Source organism: Taudactylus pleione, unplaced genomic scaffold (genome assembly GCF_031769625.1).
Source record: "Taudactylus pleione unplaced genomic scaffold, aTauple2 ptg001370l, whole genome shotgun sequence".
In the NCBI taxonomy this organism is placed as follows: Eukaryota; Metazoa; Chordata; class Amphibia; order Anura; family Myobatrachidae; genus Taudactylus; species Taudactylus pleione.
In genome coordinates, this window is record NW_028285770.1 from 2498748 (window position 1) to 2517703 (window position 18956).

Genomic DNA, 18956 nt, shown 5'->3' on the forward strand with positions numbered 1-18956 from the left:
ATACTGGCCGTTTCCTCAGAGGTCACCTCACCTCATTTACATTTTTTTATATTTTGTTGTTTTTATCAATTTTTATTAATCTTTGCTGTGTATTTATTTGATTATATTTCCCATCACTCTGGTACAAGTTGATCTTTGTCTCATCTGTCCATAGGATGTTGTTCCAGAACTGTAATGGCTTTTTTAGATGTTGTTTAGCAAACTCTAATCTGGTCTTCCTGTTTGTGAGGCTCACCAATGGTTTAAATCTTGTGGTGAACCCTCTATATTCACTCTTGTGAAGTCTTCTCTTGATTGTTGACTCTGACACATATACACCTACCTCCTGGAGAGTGTTCTTGATTTGGCCAACTATTGTGAAGGGGTTTTTCTTCACCAGGTAAATAATTCTTCTGTCATCCACCACAGTTGTTTTCCGTGGTCTTCCGGGTCTTTTGGTGTTGCTGAGCTCTCTGATGCGCTTTCTTTTTAAGAATGTTCCAAACAGTTGATTTGGCCACACCTAATGTTTTTGCTATCTCTCTGATGGGTTTGTTTTGATTTTTCAGCTAATGATGGCTTGCTTCATTGATAATGACAGCTCTTTGGATCTCATACTGAGAGTCGACAGCAACTGATTCCAAATGCAAATGTCACACCTAGAATCAACTCCAGACCTTTTACCTGCTTAATTGATAATTAAATAACGAGGGAATAGCCCACACTTGTCCATGAAATAGCTTTTGAGTTGATAGTCCCATTACTTTTGGACCCTTAAAAAGTGGGAGGCACATATAGAAGCCGTTGTAATTCCTACACCGTTCAACTGATTTGGATGTAATTACCCTCAAATTAAATCTGAAAGTCTGCAGTTAAAGCACATCTTGTTTGTCTCATTTCAAAGCCATTGTGGTGGTGAGTAGAGGCCAAAATATGAAAATTCTGTCAATGTCCCAATATTTATGCACCTGACTGTATATAGGCAAGCTACTGGGAGCAAGGTATATGTGGAAACCAGAGCCCTAAGCTAACAGGATGATGCTATCTCCCCTGCTGGTGTAAACCCCCCGGCCCTGGCTGTCACCACTTATAGCAGTGTCCTGCTCCAACGTGCCCTATGGTCCAATGGTCAAGTGTAAGGAGCAGGACGCCCTGATCAAACACATACCAGAACCGCAGGTGGTCCCCTAAACCGGCGGTGTACAGCTGCGAGGATACGGCTCCTTGCCAGCAGGAAGCCATGCTTACCTGACCCCAACTGCAGGAGCTGACAGCACTGAGTCTGGCTTTTGAATGCAGGGTCCCATCGCGGTCGTCACCGGTGCTACCTTCACCGGGTGCCGGAGCAGCTGTTTGGGCATCCTTACACAGACCACCCTTAGTATAAAATAAAAGTAACCAAGGGGACAACTTAATAGCAGCCTCCCTCCCCCAAAATGGTGTCCGCTCCTACCTGGCACCAAACAAAAACTGTATAGCCCGAGCTGGTGGCGGGATATAGTGAAGAGTGAGGCCTGGGCTGATGGGAAAGAATTTGTAACTATTTGGTGCCCAGACTCTCTCCTCTCCAGACTATACCCCATTGTGTCCCTGTGCCCCATAGTGGAGGAAGATATCAGTGCGATGCTCACTGCAGGGAGGCTGCCCTAGACAGTACCCTTTACCTCATGAGTTAGGGGTGCTGTGACATAGGTAGCTTGTGGTGAGGCATCCTTACTCCTAAGGCACTTTGTTAAAATTGCGTTTCCCTGATGTGAGGGCATAAAGATGGGATGTGGCATTTAGAATATGTGCACAATTCAATCCCTCAGTCTAAACCCTCATGGTCAGTGTCCCCCGACTGGATGAAAGAGAAAATGCAGCAGTTGGATGAAGAGGTTTAAAGCTGATGTAATGCTACCGATAAGAGGTCACAATATAAAAGTATTGCTATGTTAACTAATAATAATTTCTTCTTTAAAATCCACAGACCAAACAATAAACTAGTTCACGTCTGTCACAAAAAGACTAATAGAACTAAATGACTATTTATCATACCTCAGTGCTGCCTATAGCATCCATTGTCCCTTTATATGTATTTAGATACCCATCAACCAATAATGTAAAATCAGCTAACATGGCATCCAGCATGGCTAATCGCAGAGCCAAGAGGTGCATTACTTCCAGAGCCAATACTTTCAGCAAGTGTGTGGGCATTGGACGAACAAGCCAGATATTGGGGTTATCCTGTATAGAGAAAGTATAGAATATGAAGTCAAAAACAAAACATAAAAAAAGTGTAAATTGATCATGTGTGACATCAGCAACAAATTAAGACCAACAATGTCAAGGTACCCTTAGAGATCAATGTTTATAAAGGCATTTCCAGAATGAAGTTTAAATCTGAGTAAGTTATAGGTCCAAGACTCCAACCCAGCTCCTAGCACATCCCTAGTATATCACGATGCAAACACATCTTTAGTCTTTAGAAAAAATAACAACTACTCAAACTCCATTTTATATTTTTCAAATAAAGAAAGCATCTGAAAATGACAATCATCAAAGCAAATAAGAAACTAAAAGACATTAGTTCATTGCCATGACCATTTTGATCAAGCATGTAATATATCTGTGCCAAGTATGTTTTCAGTTCTAGGTAGTATTCTCCTATAAATGGTTAAGAAACAACTTTATCTACATGCAAGTTAATTTTACGTCCCTATAAGCAAACGTTTTTACATTATTTGTTTGCATGCCAAGTACTTATATTATCAGATCTTCATACATACATTTTGGGGATTGAAAAGAGATTATGTATCTTTCACACCAAGCTAAATAATAATGTACAAATGATTAGTAAAGCACTCTGTAACAGTTCTCTCTTATTACAGCGAGTCACAAGTTTACTGCTGCTAGAACATCTTTAGAAAAAAAGCTCACCTTTATTAAAGTTTGCTTGTAAGTCAGGAAAGAAACTTGCGAAGATGGAATGTTGAGATGCCGAGTCAAACATTCCTTAACAGAACTTGTACGGTTAGGAAGGAAGCCGCCAGTTTCCATATTGAATAGGTATACATCTCCAACCTATTTTAAAAGCACATTTCTGACATTACACATCCAGACACCAATAAGGAGACTTATTTTGCTTACCTGTCAGGTTTCTTTCTTCTACTCTATAGTGGGGAACAGGGATGACACTGGGGTATAGCCAGTGAGGTGCATCATGGTGGGCATCCTGTGCCCCCTATGGAGTCGAAGAAAGGGACTTAACAGATAATCAATATCTCCTTTTCTTTTTCTTCCACTATGGGGCACAGGGATGACACTGGGTCGTCCTAAAGCTGTCCCCTATGGGCGGGGACGCTCCAGAGCTGGAGTGAGCACAGAAGGCCCGAAGGTGCTGTCCAAGGGCCTCAACCGGTGTCTGCATTTGGCAATATGTGGGAGTGTGCATTGTATGTAGCAGCAATCAAGTAGATAGCATATAGCACAAACTCCGAACCAGATTTGCATATCCCTCTGTCTTCTTGAAAATGTCAGCATGGCTGCTCTGGGAACTAAATAAAATAAAAAGTTGTGGTGTCAGAATGAGCCCCTAAAGAAAGAACAATGGTTATCCAACAATTGGAATTGGTTATTGCAAAAATGTGATTTCAACTTCTTTAAACAATATTTTTAGTTTTTTTTTTAAAAAAGAAAGAAAAGAGACAAGACAAGTTTTTGCTTTAAACTATAGCTACCAGACACTTCATTCCATTGTCTTACTTACAGTAGGCAGAACGAGAGAGTATTTTCTTACTGATTGCTGCAGTCCAGGTCACATTATGATCCTACATGCAATGTAAGTAGCCAAGCACAATTGGAGTGGTAAAAAGTACAGTCTGAGGTATGGTGCCCGGGATGATCTTCAAAGGGAACAAGAGTACGGTGTATATGCCGGGGAGCAGTAGCCTCCTGGTTTTCAGTGTGATCCGCTCACCTTGTCAGTATCGGAGGTTGCCTGAATGACCAAGCCACCTCCGACCTGCAACACCGGGGATGACACAGTGTCATCCCCGGTGTTGCAGGTCGGAGGTGGCTTGGTCGCCCCCGGGCACCATACCTCAGACTGTACTTTTTACCACTTCTTGCTGCCACTACAGCGGGACGCCGCTTTCTGACTAAAAGACTGACATCAAGCATCCAGATTCATTTGGGGATCGTGCATGCCAGTGCACTTTATCACTTTTAGTAATATCACCCCTTGGCCTGATATTCACTATCCATTTACCATATCCTGACACGTATATCCTATGGTCCTTGATTAGTCAATGCTGATTTGATTTCATTCCTAACTGATCTGGTAGGATATTGTTTGTTTGTGTGCATGTTTTCCACTCTATATGGTTTATCCACTTTGAAAATAAATCATTTTTTATTACATAATATCCACATTGTCTACTAAGTATTTGTTACATATTGTCTTATCATATCATACATGCTAAACATAGATTAACTCCATACTTCGTTCATAGATACCGCACGTTAATAATGTTTGCTAGCTGAGCGCAGTATATCTTTTTCTCTGTTTATATTTGTAAAAGATCACACTGTGAAAGCAATTTCTGTTTCCCCACCCCTGTTTTCTTATTTTTATTTTGGCAATTGATGGCTGTAAACTGCAAAGAGCTCAGGAAGGAAGAGCTGGAGACATGGTGCAGGCAGAAGGGTCTGGACAGCGAGGACCAAACCAGGCAACAGATGATCAAAGCCTTAATGAATGCAGACCAGCAGCAAGGAGCTGGAGGGGATCAATTGGATTCAGAGTCTGTTGTTGAGGAGCAGATGGCACTGAAAGTTACGGGGCCCACTAGTCGTAGATTGGACTCTTTTAACACCTCCAGTTGGATCTGTATCTGCAGTCAGCTCTTAAGTATGTGAAAGAGCCCGACCCGGATATGGTGCTGCGGCTTATGGAGCAGTTCAATGCTAAGGAGGCTGCAGGGTGTACGGCAGCCATGGACCTGGAGGCTGTGGAGCTTAAAGTGGCTCTGGACCGAGGGTAAAAGGTGGATGATCGCAGGCTCCAGTTGGATTTAGCTAAACTAGCCCACCAGCCTGTGGCCGGCGACGCGAATACCCATCAACTGCATCAAGATCAATTTCCAGTGATGGAAAAGGACAGTGAACTGGACACTTTTTTCAGGACTTTTGAAAAGACTTGCCGTCAATTTCAATTGGACTCCAATCTGTGGGCCAGTTATTTAACCCCAGGCCTAAGAGGGAGAGCGCTGGATGCGTTTGCCAACCTTCCGCGGTAGATAGATGGGAATTATGCTGAAATCATAAAGGCGTTGTTGGCATGATTTAACATTACCCCAGAAGCTTAGAGGCAGAAGTTCAGAGGTCTAACAAGCAGGACTGTCCGCACAGCTAACAAACTTCCTGCAGCAATGGCTGGATGGAGTGCAGGTGACAGACTGAGGCGTTAAAGGACCTCATTCTGCAGGAGCAATTAATTCCCTGTGCCCAGCCGAAGTTAAGGAGTGGATCCTGGATCGCGAACCCAAGACGACGAAAAACGCTGCCAGCCTGGCAGATAAGTACGTTGCTACCCAGACCACCACAGCAAAGAAAAGCTGGGGATCACCAGAGCAACCCGCCTGGAAGGAGAAGCGACCTGGAGGAGCCACCCAATTTGCCTACCACAGCAGTTACGACTCCTGTTTCAGCACCAGTAAAGCGGGTGGGGGGGGAAACCGGTTTGGGCCAAGGGCCGCCGGTGTTTTGTATGTGATCCTGTGCACCTCAGCGCTAGTTGTCCGTTAAAGAAGATGACACCCTCTCCTGCAGGGCCCTCACCAGCAAAACCCGTGCACGACATTTTGTACGCACGAGGGTCCCAGGAGGGCGCCAGCAAGAAAATGAAAGCCGTGGTCGAAGGAAAGCAGGTAACTGTGGGGCTACGTGACACCGGAGCAGATTTCACATTAGTACATCCCACATTAGTGGACCCGGAGAACTTTATTCCCGGAAAGACAATTTCCGTACGCGGTGTGGGGGGAATCCACTCTGAAGTAGCCATGGCCCAGGTATACCTGGACTGGGAAGTGGGCAGAGGTTTTCGGAAGGTGAGTGTGTTGCCCCATTTACCCAGAACCGTGACACCCGAGTTCTCTTGAGCAATGAGTCAGGAGAGATGATTATGTTAATGTTCACATAGTAACATAACCGTGGGGATAGACAATACCCCTTCCCCGGCGTCTCTCCATGATTCGGTCTTTGTGGATCATCAGTGTTTCTAGTACACCGGGTTCTTACAGATCTCATTAAGAGTGGGAAGAGATATCCACTTTCTGAAACACACCAACATTACTTAGATTCTCCCATAATCCTGAAAGAAGAGCTACTAGTAAAGCTCCTAGGGTGGATGGTCTTCCCATTGAATTATTAAAGACCCATTTAGGCTTTTTCATCCCTTAACTGCTAGAAATATTCAGGCCCTGTTTGAGGTTGCTTCTCTTCCTCCCTCTACGGCTCAGGCCCTTATGGTGGTTATTCCAAAGCTGGGTAAGGACTTGTCATATCCTGATTCTTATCATCCCATCTTGTTGTTATCCACTGATATCAAAATTCTGGGTATGGTTCAATGGGTCTACAATTTCTAGATAGACAGTGATTAGGTAGACAAGGGAAGATAGACAGGCAATAGACAGGGACTGAAGGTCGACAGGGTCTGAAGGTCGACACACTAAAGGTCGACGCACTAAATATCGACAGGTACTGCATGTCGACAGGCAATAGGTCGACAGGTACTGAAGGTCGACAGGCAATAGGTTGACAGGGTCAGAAGGTCGACACACTAAAGGTCGACTGGTAACAAGGTCGACACGTATGAATGTCGACATGCAGAAGGTCGACACACTAAAGGTCGACTGGTAACAAAGTCGACACTCAGTCAAATGGTCGACTTTTTTTCAGGGTTAGTGTCAGGGTTAGACACTTACTCCGACGGGTCGACTTGTATGAAGGTCGACAGGCAGTAGGTCGACACTTATTGTTAAATGGTCGACACTTTCTTTATCACTGAAAATTTCAATAAAAACACTTGATTAAAAAAAAAATAAAAAGAATAGGAAGAGATAGACAGATGACAGTTTAGCATTAAAATACTTAAGCCTATCCCTTTCAGGATGAAGAAGCAGTTTCTAAGCAGTAGTAAGTATATAAACTTGATGCAGCTATAGTCAGTCTGTCCATAAGGATAATTATTCCACTTTAGAATGGAAGCCAGTTTAAGCATCCTACGGACAGGGGAAAATATAGCTCCATTCATAATACAAGGCATCACTTTTCTAACAGGCGGAACCTTTGAACCTCCCTTCCCTTAGGAGGAACATTTGTTGGCACACATGGTTTCCTGGACTGGGTACTTTGCATGTGAGCAGAGAATGGAAAAATGTGCAGCCAATCAATTATTTTGTTCTATAACAAACAATTTGCATAAGAATATCTTTGTATGTCCTTTTTATTAATGGCTTTTGTAGAACTTTTAAGCATTGTAGATCTTTTAAGCATTGTATTTTCTCATATTAAACTTCATTTAATGAGCTTGTTTCTATGATCCCTATCGAGGCATTTCTCAGTGGATTCAGCTAATCAATACTACGTATCTGTACTACAGATTTATTATTTGGATAATGTAGTGTTCCCGCTAGGATGTATTAGCGAGATAACGCACCCTGACAGATTTTAAAACAACAAAAAGCACCCTACCCTTTTAGTGACACTAAATTACCTACCCTGTGCCTTTCCCACCAGCGGGCCGCAGTGTCCCGCAGGTGGGAAAGTTGTGGTGACCGATTAACGCTGGGTGAATAGATCCGATTGCAGCTGGATATTCCCACTGTATGGCTCGTTTAGGTTCATAGGACAGCTTGGGAAGATTCTGTTCAACACCAAAGGGAAGAAGTCACATTACCTTCTGGGAGTGTCTCTTTTTCCTGTCTCTATAGAGCCAGCTAGAGAGATAATCCATTATAAGAACCATGGAGTATGTTGTGGAAATAAAAAAATTAATAGTAATATTTCTTACATTTTCTTAACCCATCCATTTATGGTATGCTCTATGTATGTAGAATTTGTAACTGCAACTGTTAAATATGCAGATACTTTCCGGACAGTCAGAACATATTAGTAGTAGCATAATCGGGCAGCACAGACGGTGTAATGGTTAGCATTACTGCCTCACAGCACTGAGGTTGTGGGTTCAATTCCCACCACGGCCCTCACTGTGCGGAGTTTGTATATTCTCCCTGTGCTTGCGTGGGTTTCCTCCGGGTACTCCGGTTTCCTCCCACACTCCAAAAATATACTGGTAGGTTAATTGGCTCCCAACAAAAAAATTAACCCTAGTGTGTATGTGTGTGCGCATGTGATAGGGAATATGGATTGTAAGCTCCACTGGGGCAGGGACTGATGTGAATGGTCAACTATTCTCTGTAAAGCGCTGCGGAATATGTGTGCGCTATATAAATAACTGATAAAAAATAAATAAAATAATCTGTATATAGAGAACATCCCAAAACCTAAAAAAAAAGCCATACATTGATAGATGTGTACACTTGTAATTCCTAAGCTTGGTTGATATAGGGTTGATCTTAGAATTGGGGCAAATGTACTAAGCTCTGGAAAGTGATAATTTGGAGAGTGATAAACTACCAGACAGACAATCAGCTCCTGTAATTTTTAAAATACAACCTGTAACATGACAGTTAGAAGCTGAGTGGCTGGTACTTCACCTTTCTCCAATTTATCACTTTCCAGAGCTTAGTACATCTCCCCCTAGGGCTAGCAGTTATAAAGGGTAAAGAGGGGACAGTTGAACAAAAGAAGAATGGGAGGTATTTAAGAATACATGTTCTGAAAATATATAACTTTAGTCACCTTGTTAAATATATTTATTCTCATGACTCTTTGTATTACTCCACAACTGTAGACATACCTGTGTATCAAAGACATTGCTGAGGACCACGCCATATTGGTGGGACAAGAAATCTCCAAACCAGCGACAGTTATGGACCACCTATGAAAAAAATTACATATATATACACATTAGTTGACAAACATTATTAATGCTTAACTCATTTGCTAATATTATAATATAGCATTTTTTATTCTCTTTGCTGTGATGTTCTTAACCATCCCGGCTTCAGTGTGCTTTAGATTAAATCAAGCTAAATTTTGTAATCAAACTATTCCATATGTCTCGGTGCATACACTAATGACCATGGTTGGAGGGAGGATTTATGAAACGTTCTTAAGAGATCAAGTTAAAATGTTGCACGTAGTTACCAATCCTGATGTTCATTATTATTTTATAGAATATACTAGATAAATTAGAGCCAGAATTTAATTGGTTCCTATGGGCACCACTGCCACTTCTGAGTCGTAAGCATGTGGCTGGATGGGCGTTACTGGGTGTTGGCATGTACAATAAATTTGCCTTGAGCATGTAAATAGAGTTAGAAATAAGCAAAGACCACCCTGCTGCTTTGCAGAGATCTGTTGATGCCAGTGTCCTGTGAGCTCCGGAGGTCAACACTGAACTTGTGTAATTGTGCCATTGATATTTCTGGTACCTCACATTTCCTTTTATAAGCCGATGAGTGTCCCCACCGATCCATCTGACAAGTGTATTTTTGGATCTTGAGGAAATTTAAAGTTGATTTAACTAATGACCTATTGAAATTGTTCTAACCAGATCCAATATATGCAATGTCTTCTTTACTTATACCCCTTTAGTCTGTCCCGGTCGTAAACAGCTTGAGGCGCACATCCACTACCCGATAAAAGTGAGAGATTGAATGATAACGATAGTGTTAAACCGTTCATTAATCATTCGCAAATTGTTCATTAAAATGTCGAAAACAACCAGCGATGCGCGCTCCTGCTGCTCGTTTTTGACATCTATCATCGCCCGAACATGCTGGTCAATCTGCCGATAACGACAGATTGGCCATGTTCGGGGTTGAGGGAGGGTTCAGTGTAGGCACAGCACAGACTCTGAAACAACTGCACGATTACAATGTAGTGATCGTGCAGTCGTTTTTTGGCCTGCTAGTGGAAGTGCCCCTTTAGACCCTGTTTCTACTGCACTCTCATCCCGATTTTTCCCGGGTCACCTCTGTTTCCACTGAACCCGGGTAAGCCCAGCAAAACCTGTGGATGTCATTAAAAATTTAATTTATTCAGCCCTTTAATTACATCCACATTTAATGACATGTTTTATTATTTATTTCATTTCATTATTATTTTTTATTATTGATTACATCAGCAGCCAGCACCATGGAAGGACCAATCAGCGGCATTTGCAATTGCCTAGGTCAAAAATCCCGGGTAAGAGCCGTTTTCACTGCAGTTTTACAGGGTTTTACCCACTGAAAACCCTGCTCGATACCCGGGAAGAAATCTTGGGGACAGTAGACCCGGGATTGTTTCCTGTGAGCAGTTTCCACTGAGCCGTCAGGGGTAGACACGGCAATTACCTGGGTTTTTTACACAGTGGAAAAGGGGTATTATGGTTTCAGGACAGAAAGCCAGAACAAATTCTTGGTTCAATGTGAAATTTATAAAAGACTATATTTCATCTTTATCATTTTTGATTTGCACCAATATACAAATGTTTTCTATACTTCTAAAAAAAAATACTCTTGCTAAACTTAATAACTTTATACTACATCATTTATAACTACTGTCCAACCTGAACACCATCAAGAGGGACACTGGTCCAAGGGGTAGGAGGTCCAGCCAAAGTACGACAAATCACGACATGCACGCCCAAAATGGAACACTGCCATCAATTCTGCTGCTTCCCTTTGATCTTCTTCAGAATTCTCGAATTTAGAGAAACAGGACTGAACGTGTACCATAGTTTGGCTCTCTAGGTCTTGTTTGACATCGAATCCTTTTGCCGTTCAGTACATGATTGGAGTATAATTTTCCAAGTTTGGTATTTTTACTTGTTGCTATCAGATATCCAAGGAATTGCAAACCTCTGAATTATCTGTTGAACACTTCCTCGATCAACTCCCATTCTCCTGTGTAGATCTGATATTGTGTGAAGTAACTAGCCACCTTTTTGACCTTTCCCACTACCTGAACTGCTTTAAAAAGATATAAATTTTTTCTCTGCCCATGGCCTGAGTGTTGCTGAGTGTTGTCTGTTTTTGGTGCCTCCTTGTCTGCTAAGCAAGGTTACCACTGTCTGATTGTCTGAGAAGCGCTTTAGATGTTTTTACTGTAGTTGAGGTGCAACTGGCTCATGAGCAGCTCAGCACCCAATACGTTTAGACTGACAGACAGCATGATCAATCCACAATCTTTGATCCTGGCAATGCTTAGCACACAAAGATTACAAACAGCATGGGAGATTGATCGCAGCCACACATTGCCACTGAGGGCAAGCCCCCTTCTCTCTGGGAATGGGACTCTAGTCCCAGCATTCCCCCCCTCCCTCCCCTGATTGCAGTCCTGCTAGTTATGGTCTTTATTGTTCGGCTGCAGAGTGATTTCTGGGCATGATTCAGCTGCGGACACTCAGATTCCCAATTATCGTGAATCTGCACATGCACCTAACCCATATTGCGCATGTGCAATACAGGTCTGAGGTCCCGAAACGCAGTCCGGCAATAGAATGTCAGTGATTGACAGTCTGCTGCAATTTCTGGGCGAGGTGGGCGTGGTGACTGTTTCCCAAAACGGAGGCGTGTAGCCACCGTTGGGATGGAGTGGAGAGCCCAGGATCTCCATCATCCGACTGAGATTTCCTGGCCTCTTTTACTCATCTAAGGTGGCCAGCTTGCGTGTCCCCAAGGTCACTCAGCCGGCCAAAGGAATACCAGATGATTCGATGTTGCATCCTTGGTTACAGCTCGTATCAGTAATACATGCAGGAGGCGTAACAAGTCCTGCTGCATTTCCATATTACAGCTATTGCAGATGCAATAGCATATACGTCTGTAGCAAAATCACCCCCTCTGTTCTGCAGTGATTTCTGAAACTATAATGATTTCTGTTCTGTAAGTCAGTCTGCTTCTGATATACCCCTTTCCAAATGGTGTGAGAATACACCTGTCTGCACTGTCATTTTCTCCTAATTTGCATAGTTTTCCTGATTACAGGCGAGGACAATGTAAAAAGAAAATTAAGGCTGTTGGGAGTACTTCAGGGTCCAGTCTTTAACACGGGCAATGCCGGCTATCTCAGCAAGTGTTGAAATATGGCATATTGTGTCTGGCACATTGATAGCTCAGCTATACGAGCAAGAAGAAATGGCATGGAGTCCAACTTGGAACCTACTCTACTGGGTGAGGATCTCAAAACTGGTCTTTAAAATAAAGATATAGGGACAAATTCTGAGCAATACACAAAGTGACTGTATTTGTAGGCAGCTAGGAAACCTGAATTACTATCTTATGCTAATGCCATATTCTGTAGGACTAATACTAGAGTCCATGTATCTTCCAGTAGAAAGCCATGCCGCCCGCTGTTAATACTTATGCCTCCACAACCGTTATCTTTAGTATCTGCACGTGCACCAGCCCCATGCTAAGCACAAGAGATCCATGTGAATCAGACTTCCCTTCCTTGTACTCATGACTTGGAATCGCATGGAGGATTAGATACACGGCCATGACAGTGCCACAAGTTTGTCACTGTTTTAACAGAAACACATAGCCCCCCTTGTTCCCAGTCAGATATAACATTTTATACATAACTATATTTACAATGCCTCCGGATTGTAAATATAAAGGGCCGAGATCAATGGCACTCAATACCTTCAGGCAACCAATATTCACGTTACTGCCACACGGCTCTAGGAAACAATTGCCATGATTATTAAGGACCTGATCTGGAACAAGTGTCCCCTATAGCACCACCTGCGTGACCCACAACTTGTTATATCTGCCCCAATGAGAAACCTAAGCAAATCCAAGACCCAATGAGAAGCCTATCCCAAAATATTAAAAAAACAGTTCCATACAAAACTGGAAATTCAATCTTGAGTAAAATAGGTTGAACATAACTGCAAAATATTACTTACCTGAGTTTTCGTGATCCACCGAATATGGGCAAGTACCCCAATGTTTGCTCCAGACAGAAGATGATCCCTCACCTCTGCGGCATCACATAGTCTAAGCATGATAAATAATTGTCTGGGGTAGAGCATCCCAGCATGTGGCAGACATTGTAGGTGCTCTCCTTAGGTCTACAGATTTAGGATTTAATTTCATTTATGAAATATCCATCAACGGTCACCAGTACCAAAAACAATTTCCCCTGAGCGCATAAAATATGAAGGTACCAGTCTTATTGGCTGGATCGCCCAAACACAGGTAAGTAATCTTATGTATTTGTGTTTAACCTACTTCTTTCCACAATAGAAGCACTTAATGAACCTTATACAGGATATGCATGTGTCTAATCTCTTCTGACAGTGGCTCGAACCAATATGAGATATTCCATTGTTATAACGGTTATGACGCACACAATTTCTATAAAGAGTACACACCTTTATTCTTATTATGGAACCCATAACCCTGGCTCTTCTTTATCAAGACTGTAAGAATGTATTGAAAGATGCCGCTTGCTTAGTACGAAGTACTGAAGCCCACTTTTAGTTGATATGTAAATATTAAATAAGAATCTGCTCAGGTTGTTAGTCACACTTCACTAAATACAAATACCTTTCATGATTCGTAAAGGATATCATTACTTTATTTTGGAATGTAGCAGCCTTAATTCCCTTTCTTTCTTGTAACAGAATGATAGAGCTTTCCCTGTAACTCCTCTCTATCCCACAACTGAGGAACAGATTTTGTCACATACCGAAATACGGGACCCCGATTCAGAGTCCAGAGTTGTGAATTTGCGTCCATCCATGTCCCTGCTGGCCATCTGTGGCACCCCCAAAGAGTTTAGGCAATTATCTGTAAATTTGACTGGCGTTCTACGACTGGCAACTCCAGCTGTTCTGAACCATGGGCGCCGCAATCTTGGACTGTCACATTATTCGTTCTACCTACCAGCAATTCCAGTCATATGCTTAATCCTGTCTATCAGCATCTAGGGTGCCCTATATAAACCAGGAAGTGCTGGCAGCACATTTTCAGTACAATTTCTCTCTCAGAAGATCAGTACCTCAGTTACCTGCTCCAGTATTGCTTCATAGCACTCAGCTCCAGTCTGTTCCAGTTACTTGCTCCAGTATATTTTCACAGCATCTCAGTCCTGGTATATTCCTGAAGTCTGCCTCAGTAGTGCTACCAGTTCCAGCGTTTCCTTCAGCTTGCTTCAGGTGTGCTCCTGCACCCAGTTCCAGTGTTTTCTGCAGCTTGTTTCAGATGTGCTCCTGCACCCAATTACAGTGTTTCTTGCAGACTGCTTCAGTGGTGCTTTCGGCACCCAGTTCCTATATAATTGCAGTCTGCTCATGATACCACAACCTACTGTTACAGCCATGGGCTAGCCAGCATCTGGTTTCAGTATTTGTTCTTCTGCATTCTGCCGCATCAGTCTTCCGCTGCTACTACTAGTAGCCTGCATGAATTGTAGCATTATTAGGTCATCTAGCTTCACTCACACTACAGCACTTACAACTAGTCCGAGGGATCCTGACCTGGATCATAAAACTCCTAGTGTCATGACAGTTAGTAGCCTGCAAACCAAGGTTTAAGATGGCCTCACCTGCCACCCTTATCCTTATATCATTTAAGTAAGGTACATTTGAGATCTGATTTTTTTCTATGTTCTGCCCTTGTCATGGATATCACCCGGGTGCTGTGGTTTCCTCCCACAATTTAAAACAATACTGGTAGTTATGTGGTAGGACTAAAGAATAAGCCCCAATGCAGCAGTAACTGGGAAAAAAGAACAAATTGTGGTTTGGGCCTACTCATGAATCACACTTTCAGTTATGGGGGCCAGGTATTATTATGGACGGACCAGAACAGTGTGGAGAGCTGGTCCCAAGCTAGAGGTCACCATAGTTCCTGTAAAAAGGGGGAAGGGAGTGAAGGGGACAGACAGAATTATACATGTGGGTGTATCTATCACATAGCACAACAAAAAGCCGTCAGCTTAAGAGTTTGAGGTGTTTGGCTTACAAAGTGTATCAGCTGCTAATGCCAGAATGACACTAGTGAAAATAATATGCGGTTTCAGTATTTCTTTCTTTTGTATTTACAGATTCAAGAAGACAAACAGCATAACATCTCTTTCAAATCAATACATAATATTTTACTGCATTGGCACCCTTAATTTAAAAATGAGCAAAAGTACTTTTTAAAAGATATAAAATCCGTGTTCCTGCTAAATAATAACAGTGGTCTTATTAGTAATTACCTTTAGAATGCTTTGGTCTTCAAGCACCATTTGAAGCCCATTTCTGAAAACTCCTGGCCCCAGGTGAAGGATGTCAAAAAGATAAACACAAGTTTTTGTTGCCACCTGTCACAGAATCAAAATTCAAAACAATCAATAAGCAAATAAAAAGGAGAAGGAAGGAAACCATTTACTCCCAACAGGTTAACATTTATTGGTTCCCCCCACTCTAGTTCTCTGGTCTCCTCCCCCACACACCCCAGAAGGTGGATTTAGATCAGGGTAACCCTAGTGCAGGTTTGGGGCCCACACCCTAGGTACTGAGAACTGTGACTCAATTGTATCTAATATCACCAATAAAATCACATTAGTGTGTCATACCACACCTGTCATACCGAACTGTAAATATACATATATGCAGCACTGTGCCATATACCCTCTGTAGAATTTAGGAGAGCGGACCCCTCCAGGCAAAGCTGTGCATTATCTTCATATCCGGCTTGAGAGCGGCATATATATTAATGATACCCCGCCCACAGCCTGAGGACAACTCAGTTTTGTTAACAAGCCCAAAGCAGGAGCAGGATAGGAGAGAAGACTGGTACACTGAAGAATCACACTCTCACACAGAGAAGGAAACAAGTGCTAAGAGAATAAATCCATAGAAGCCAGGTGCATCAGGGCGGGTGCCCTGTGGACCCAATAGGGCCCCACAGGGAGACAATGGGGATGCCCCAAAGCAGTTGTTCAAGGGCAGGGACGCTCCTGAGCTGAGAGGAGAACCCTGCACCCGAAAGGAAGCATCCTGAGAGGCAAATGTATCAAAGGCATATAAGCTAAGAAAGGTGTGGACAGAAGATCACGTAGCCGCCTTGCATACTTGTTCAGCAGAGGCGCCATGCCGGGCTACCCACGAGGGACCCACAGAGTAGAATGAGCAGATATTGTAGCTGGCACAGGAAGGCCAATCTGCGCGCGAGCCTGTGAGATAGTCATGTAAATCCATATGGCCAGAGTCTGTTAGCCAGCCATCCCTTCTTGTGGAATCCATATAGGACAAAGAGGGAGTCCGATTTCCTGATGGTAGTACGGTCCACGTAGATCTTCTGGGCACAGACCACATCCAAAGAGGCCTCACCTGCCGAGAGGTCTGGTGATTGAAAGGCCAGAACCACAATTTCCCCATTTAGGTGGAAACTAGAAACCACTGTCGAATCCGGATGATTGGCTGTGACCAGATCTTAAAATGAATATCAAGCGACGCCATTTTAGGTTGCCTCTGATGACGCCATCTTGCGTCGTCAGCATGAAACCATGGTGTGTGATGTGCTATTATTAGCATTGTGCGATTGCATTACCACTGCATACTGTTTAAAACCCTATCATACCCCATACGCGTGGATACACATATAAATATATATATTTAAAGACGTCATATATTCAGTGATGACAGACTTGTCTTGTAGACATGTCTATGACAAATAATCAAGAATACACAGATACTGTGAGTGTTTACTTCATATATATACACAGTATGTCTGTGGCAATTGAAATATAACCCAGACACTGATATGCACAATTGAAGTGTCCTAAATGTAGATTAATAAACAATTCGCAGACGTGTAGCTATTGTTAACAAATATCCAATGCTGATGTATTTAAGATGTATTAGAGGAGCCTTGTTAAAATTATCAAATTGTTTGCCAAGGCTTGCTCCATCTATATATATATATATATATATATATACAGTCACACACACACACACACATATACACATACACTTAAACGATCACATGGGTATCCACAATGCATGCACACATAGATATACAGTTGCAATTATAAATAGAAACACACAGCGCACCTTTTTCCGCTGCATGAAAACACACAACACATACTTACATATAATCATAAATATACACGACTCATAAAAGGTTCCTGCACATTATGGTTTATATTAAAGTTATTCATTTTGATATAAAATGCATGTATTTAATATTTATGATATACAATATGATAAACATGGAATGTGTGGTACTAAACTGACACACTGTTTATTTCCAGATATCTGAACCGATCAGCGAGGGAGTCACATCTTGCGTTCGATGGTTATGGAATATAGGAATAGAATGTGTACACTGTAATGTAGTGTCTCTATCTAATTTAAATCAATTAAAGAATAACAATGTAATCTGGAGAAGTGGGACAAACCTCTAGTGAACTGCCCTATGAACTACAGCGTACTACAAAGACCAAGAATCAATGGAATTATGTTTGTCTGTCTACATTGTTATCATGATCTGTTAGGGTATATAGCCTGTGTCCCGGTCCCAGTTAGTAGCCATTCTCTGGGATGACCACAGACCTCTGGATTGATGACTGTAACTGGGACTGGTGCGCTTGCGTATGTATTGACAATACCTTGTGATTTTATAATTTGTTTGCGCTAATTGTATTTAGATCACAGCGTTTTAACTATCTGCTTCTTGGTGAATAATATCTTTTTGTGCTTTGGAACCACAATCAAAGTCTGGAGAGCAATTATTTCTTGTGCGACTCATAATGCTATTTAGCGACATTTAGAGTTTATAGATAGGTAGGAATTAATAGATGGGGGCTCATAGTGAAATCACGCTACCATTCACACGGTAACACACAGTTATCTCTCAGCAAAAGGGTGGAGGTGCTATACGCAGGAAAGAACTCATTGTGCCTTCGAATACCTGCTACCACTTTGTTGCTGAGAGACCGCTATCCGTTATTGTGTGAGTTCCAGGAGCGCTGATTAGAATCCAGGGAAAAGGGAGGAAAAAGTTTGTTTTCCTTTGTTGAAAAAATTTCATGTTAAAAGGGGAAGTCGTACAATAGCGTAAGGGTAATAATACGTTTTGTGTAGTAGTCGCATTATTGTGTATGCGACTAGTCGTACAATAGCGTATACGTATTTCCTGTGTTGCTGCCGTGTATTTAAACAAAGCCATTGAGATTGCATTGTGATATTGATAGCGTGATAACATGGTTGTAAGTACCGTAGTCAGTGCTGCCATAGTCTGGGAAAACGTGGATTTTTCTGCGCAGGAAAAAGGTGTGCAACAGTGAACGTGTGTTGGTAGGGGTAACATGTTCCCTAGCTAGGGGTATCGTAAGACTCTTAGGGGCTAGGCGCCTGGTGTCGGCCTAGTGGCTCGGTAGTAGATACCGAAGTCTATACACACACAGCAGGTGTAGTTGTTGTTTTGTTGTAGGTATCGGCTCTCAGTGTGATTGCAGCATCCAGTGATCAGTTAGGGTTATTGGGCATTGTGATTGTGAACTGAGCAGTGGTGGACGAAATCAATGAAAAGGGTAAGCGTTACTGGAATGCTTAAATTCTAGCAGTGCAAAGTACTCGAAAAGGGCTTAGGTCCGTGGAAGCAGCCTGGTTATTCTTCCATAGGTGTGTGGGTGCATCCTGTTAATATTGTCCACAGGTAAGTGAAAGTAGCCTTGACATTCTTTCACAGATTTAAATCTCTATTTGAAAAGTTTAGAGTTATTTTCCCAAGATGGGAGCCAAGCGCAAACAGTAGAGATGTTAGATGGTGTGCTGCTTTTGGCAGCGCCGATCGGGCCGGCACGGCATATTATGCATACTAGGT

The 18956-nt window shown here is 42.4% G+C and overlaps 1 protein-coding gene across 1 annotated transcript in view; it reads right to left on the reverse strand.

Moving 5' to 3' along the window:
- Positions 1-18956, reverse strand: part of LOC148442992 (piRNA biogenesis protein EXD1-like) — a 178884-nt gene that overhangs the window by 11502 nt on the left and 148426 nt on the right. The window contains exons 8-11 of the mRNA XM_088463426.1: positions 15343-15447; positions 8942-9022; positions 2899-3042; positions 2017-2205 (exon numbers count right to left, since the gene is read on the reverse strand). Of these exons, the coding sequence (XP_088319552.1) occupies positions 2017-2205; positions 2899-3042; positions 8942-9022; positions 15343-15447 (519 nt within the window). The remainder of the gene's footprint in view (positions 1-2016; positions 2206-2898; positions 3043-8941; positions 9023-15342; positions 15448-18956) is intronic.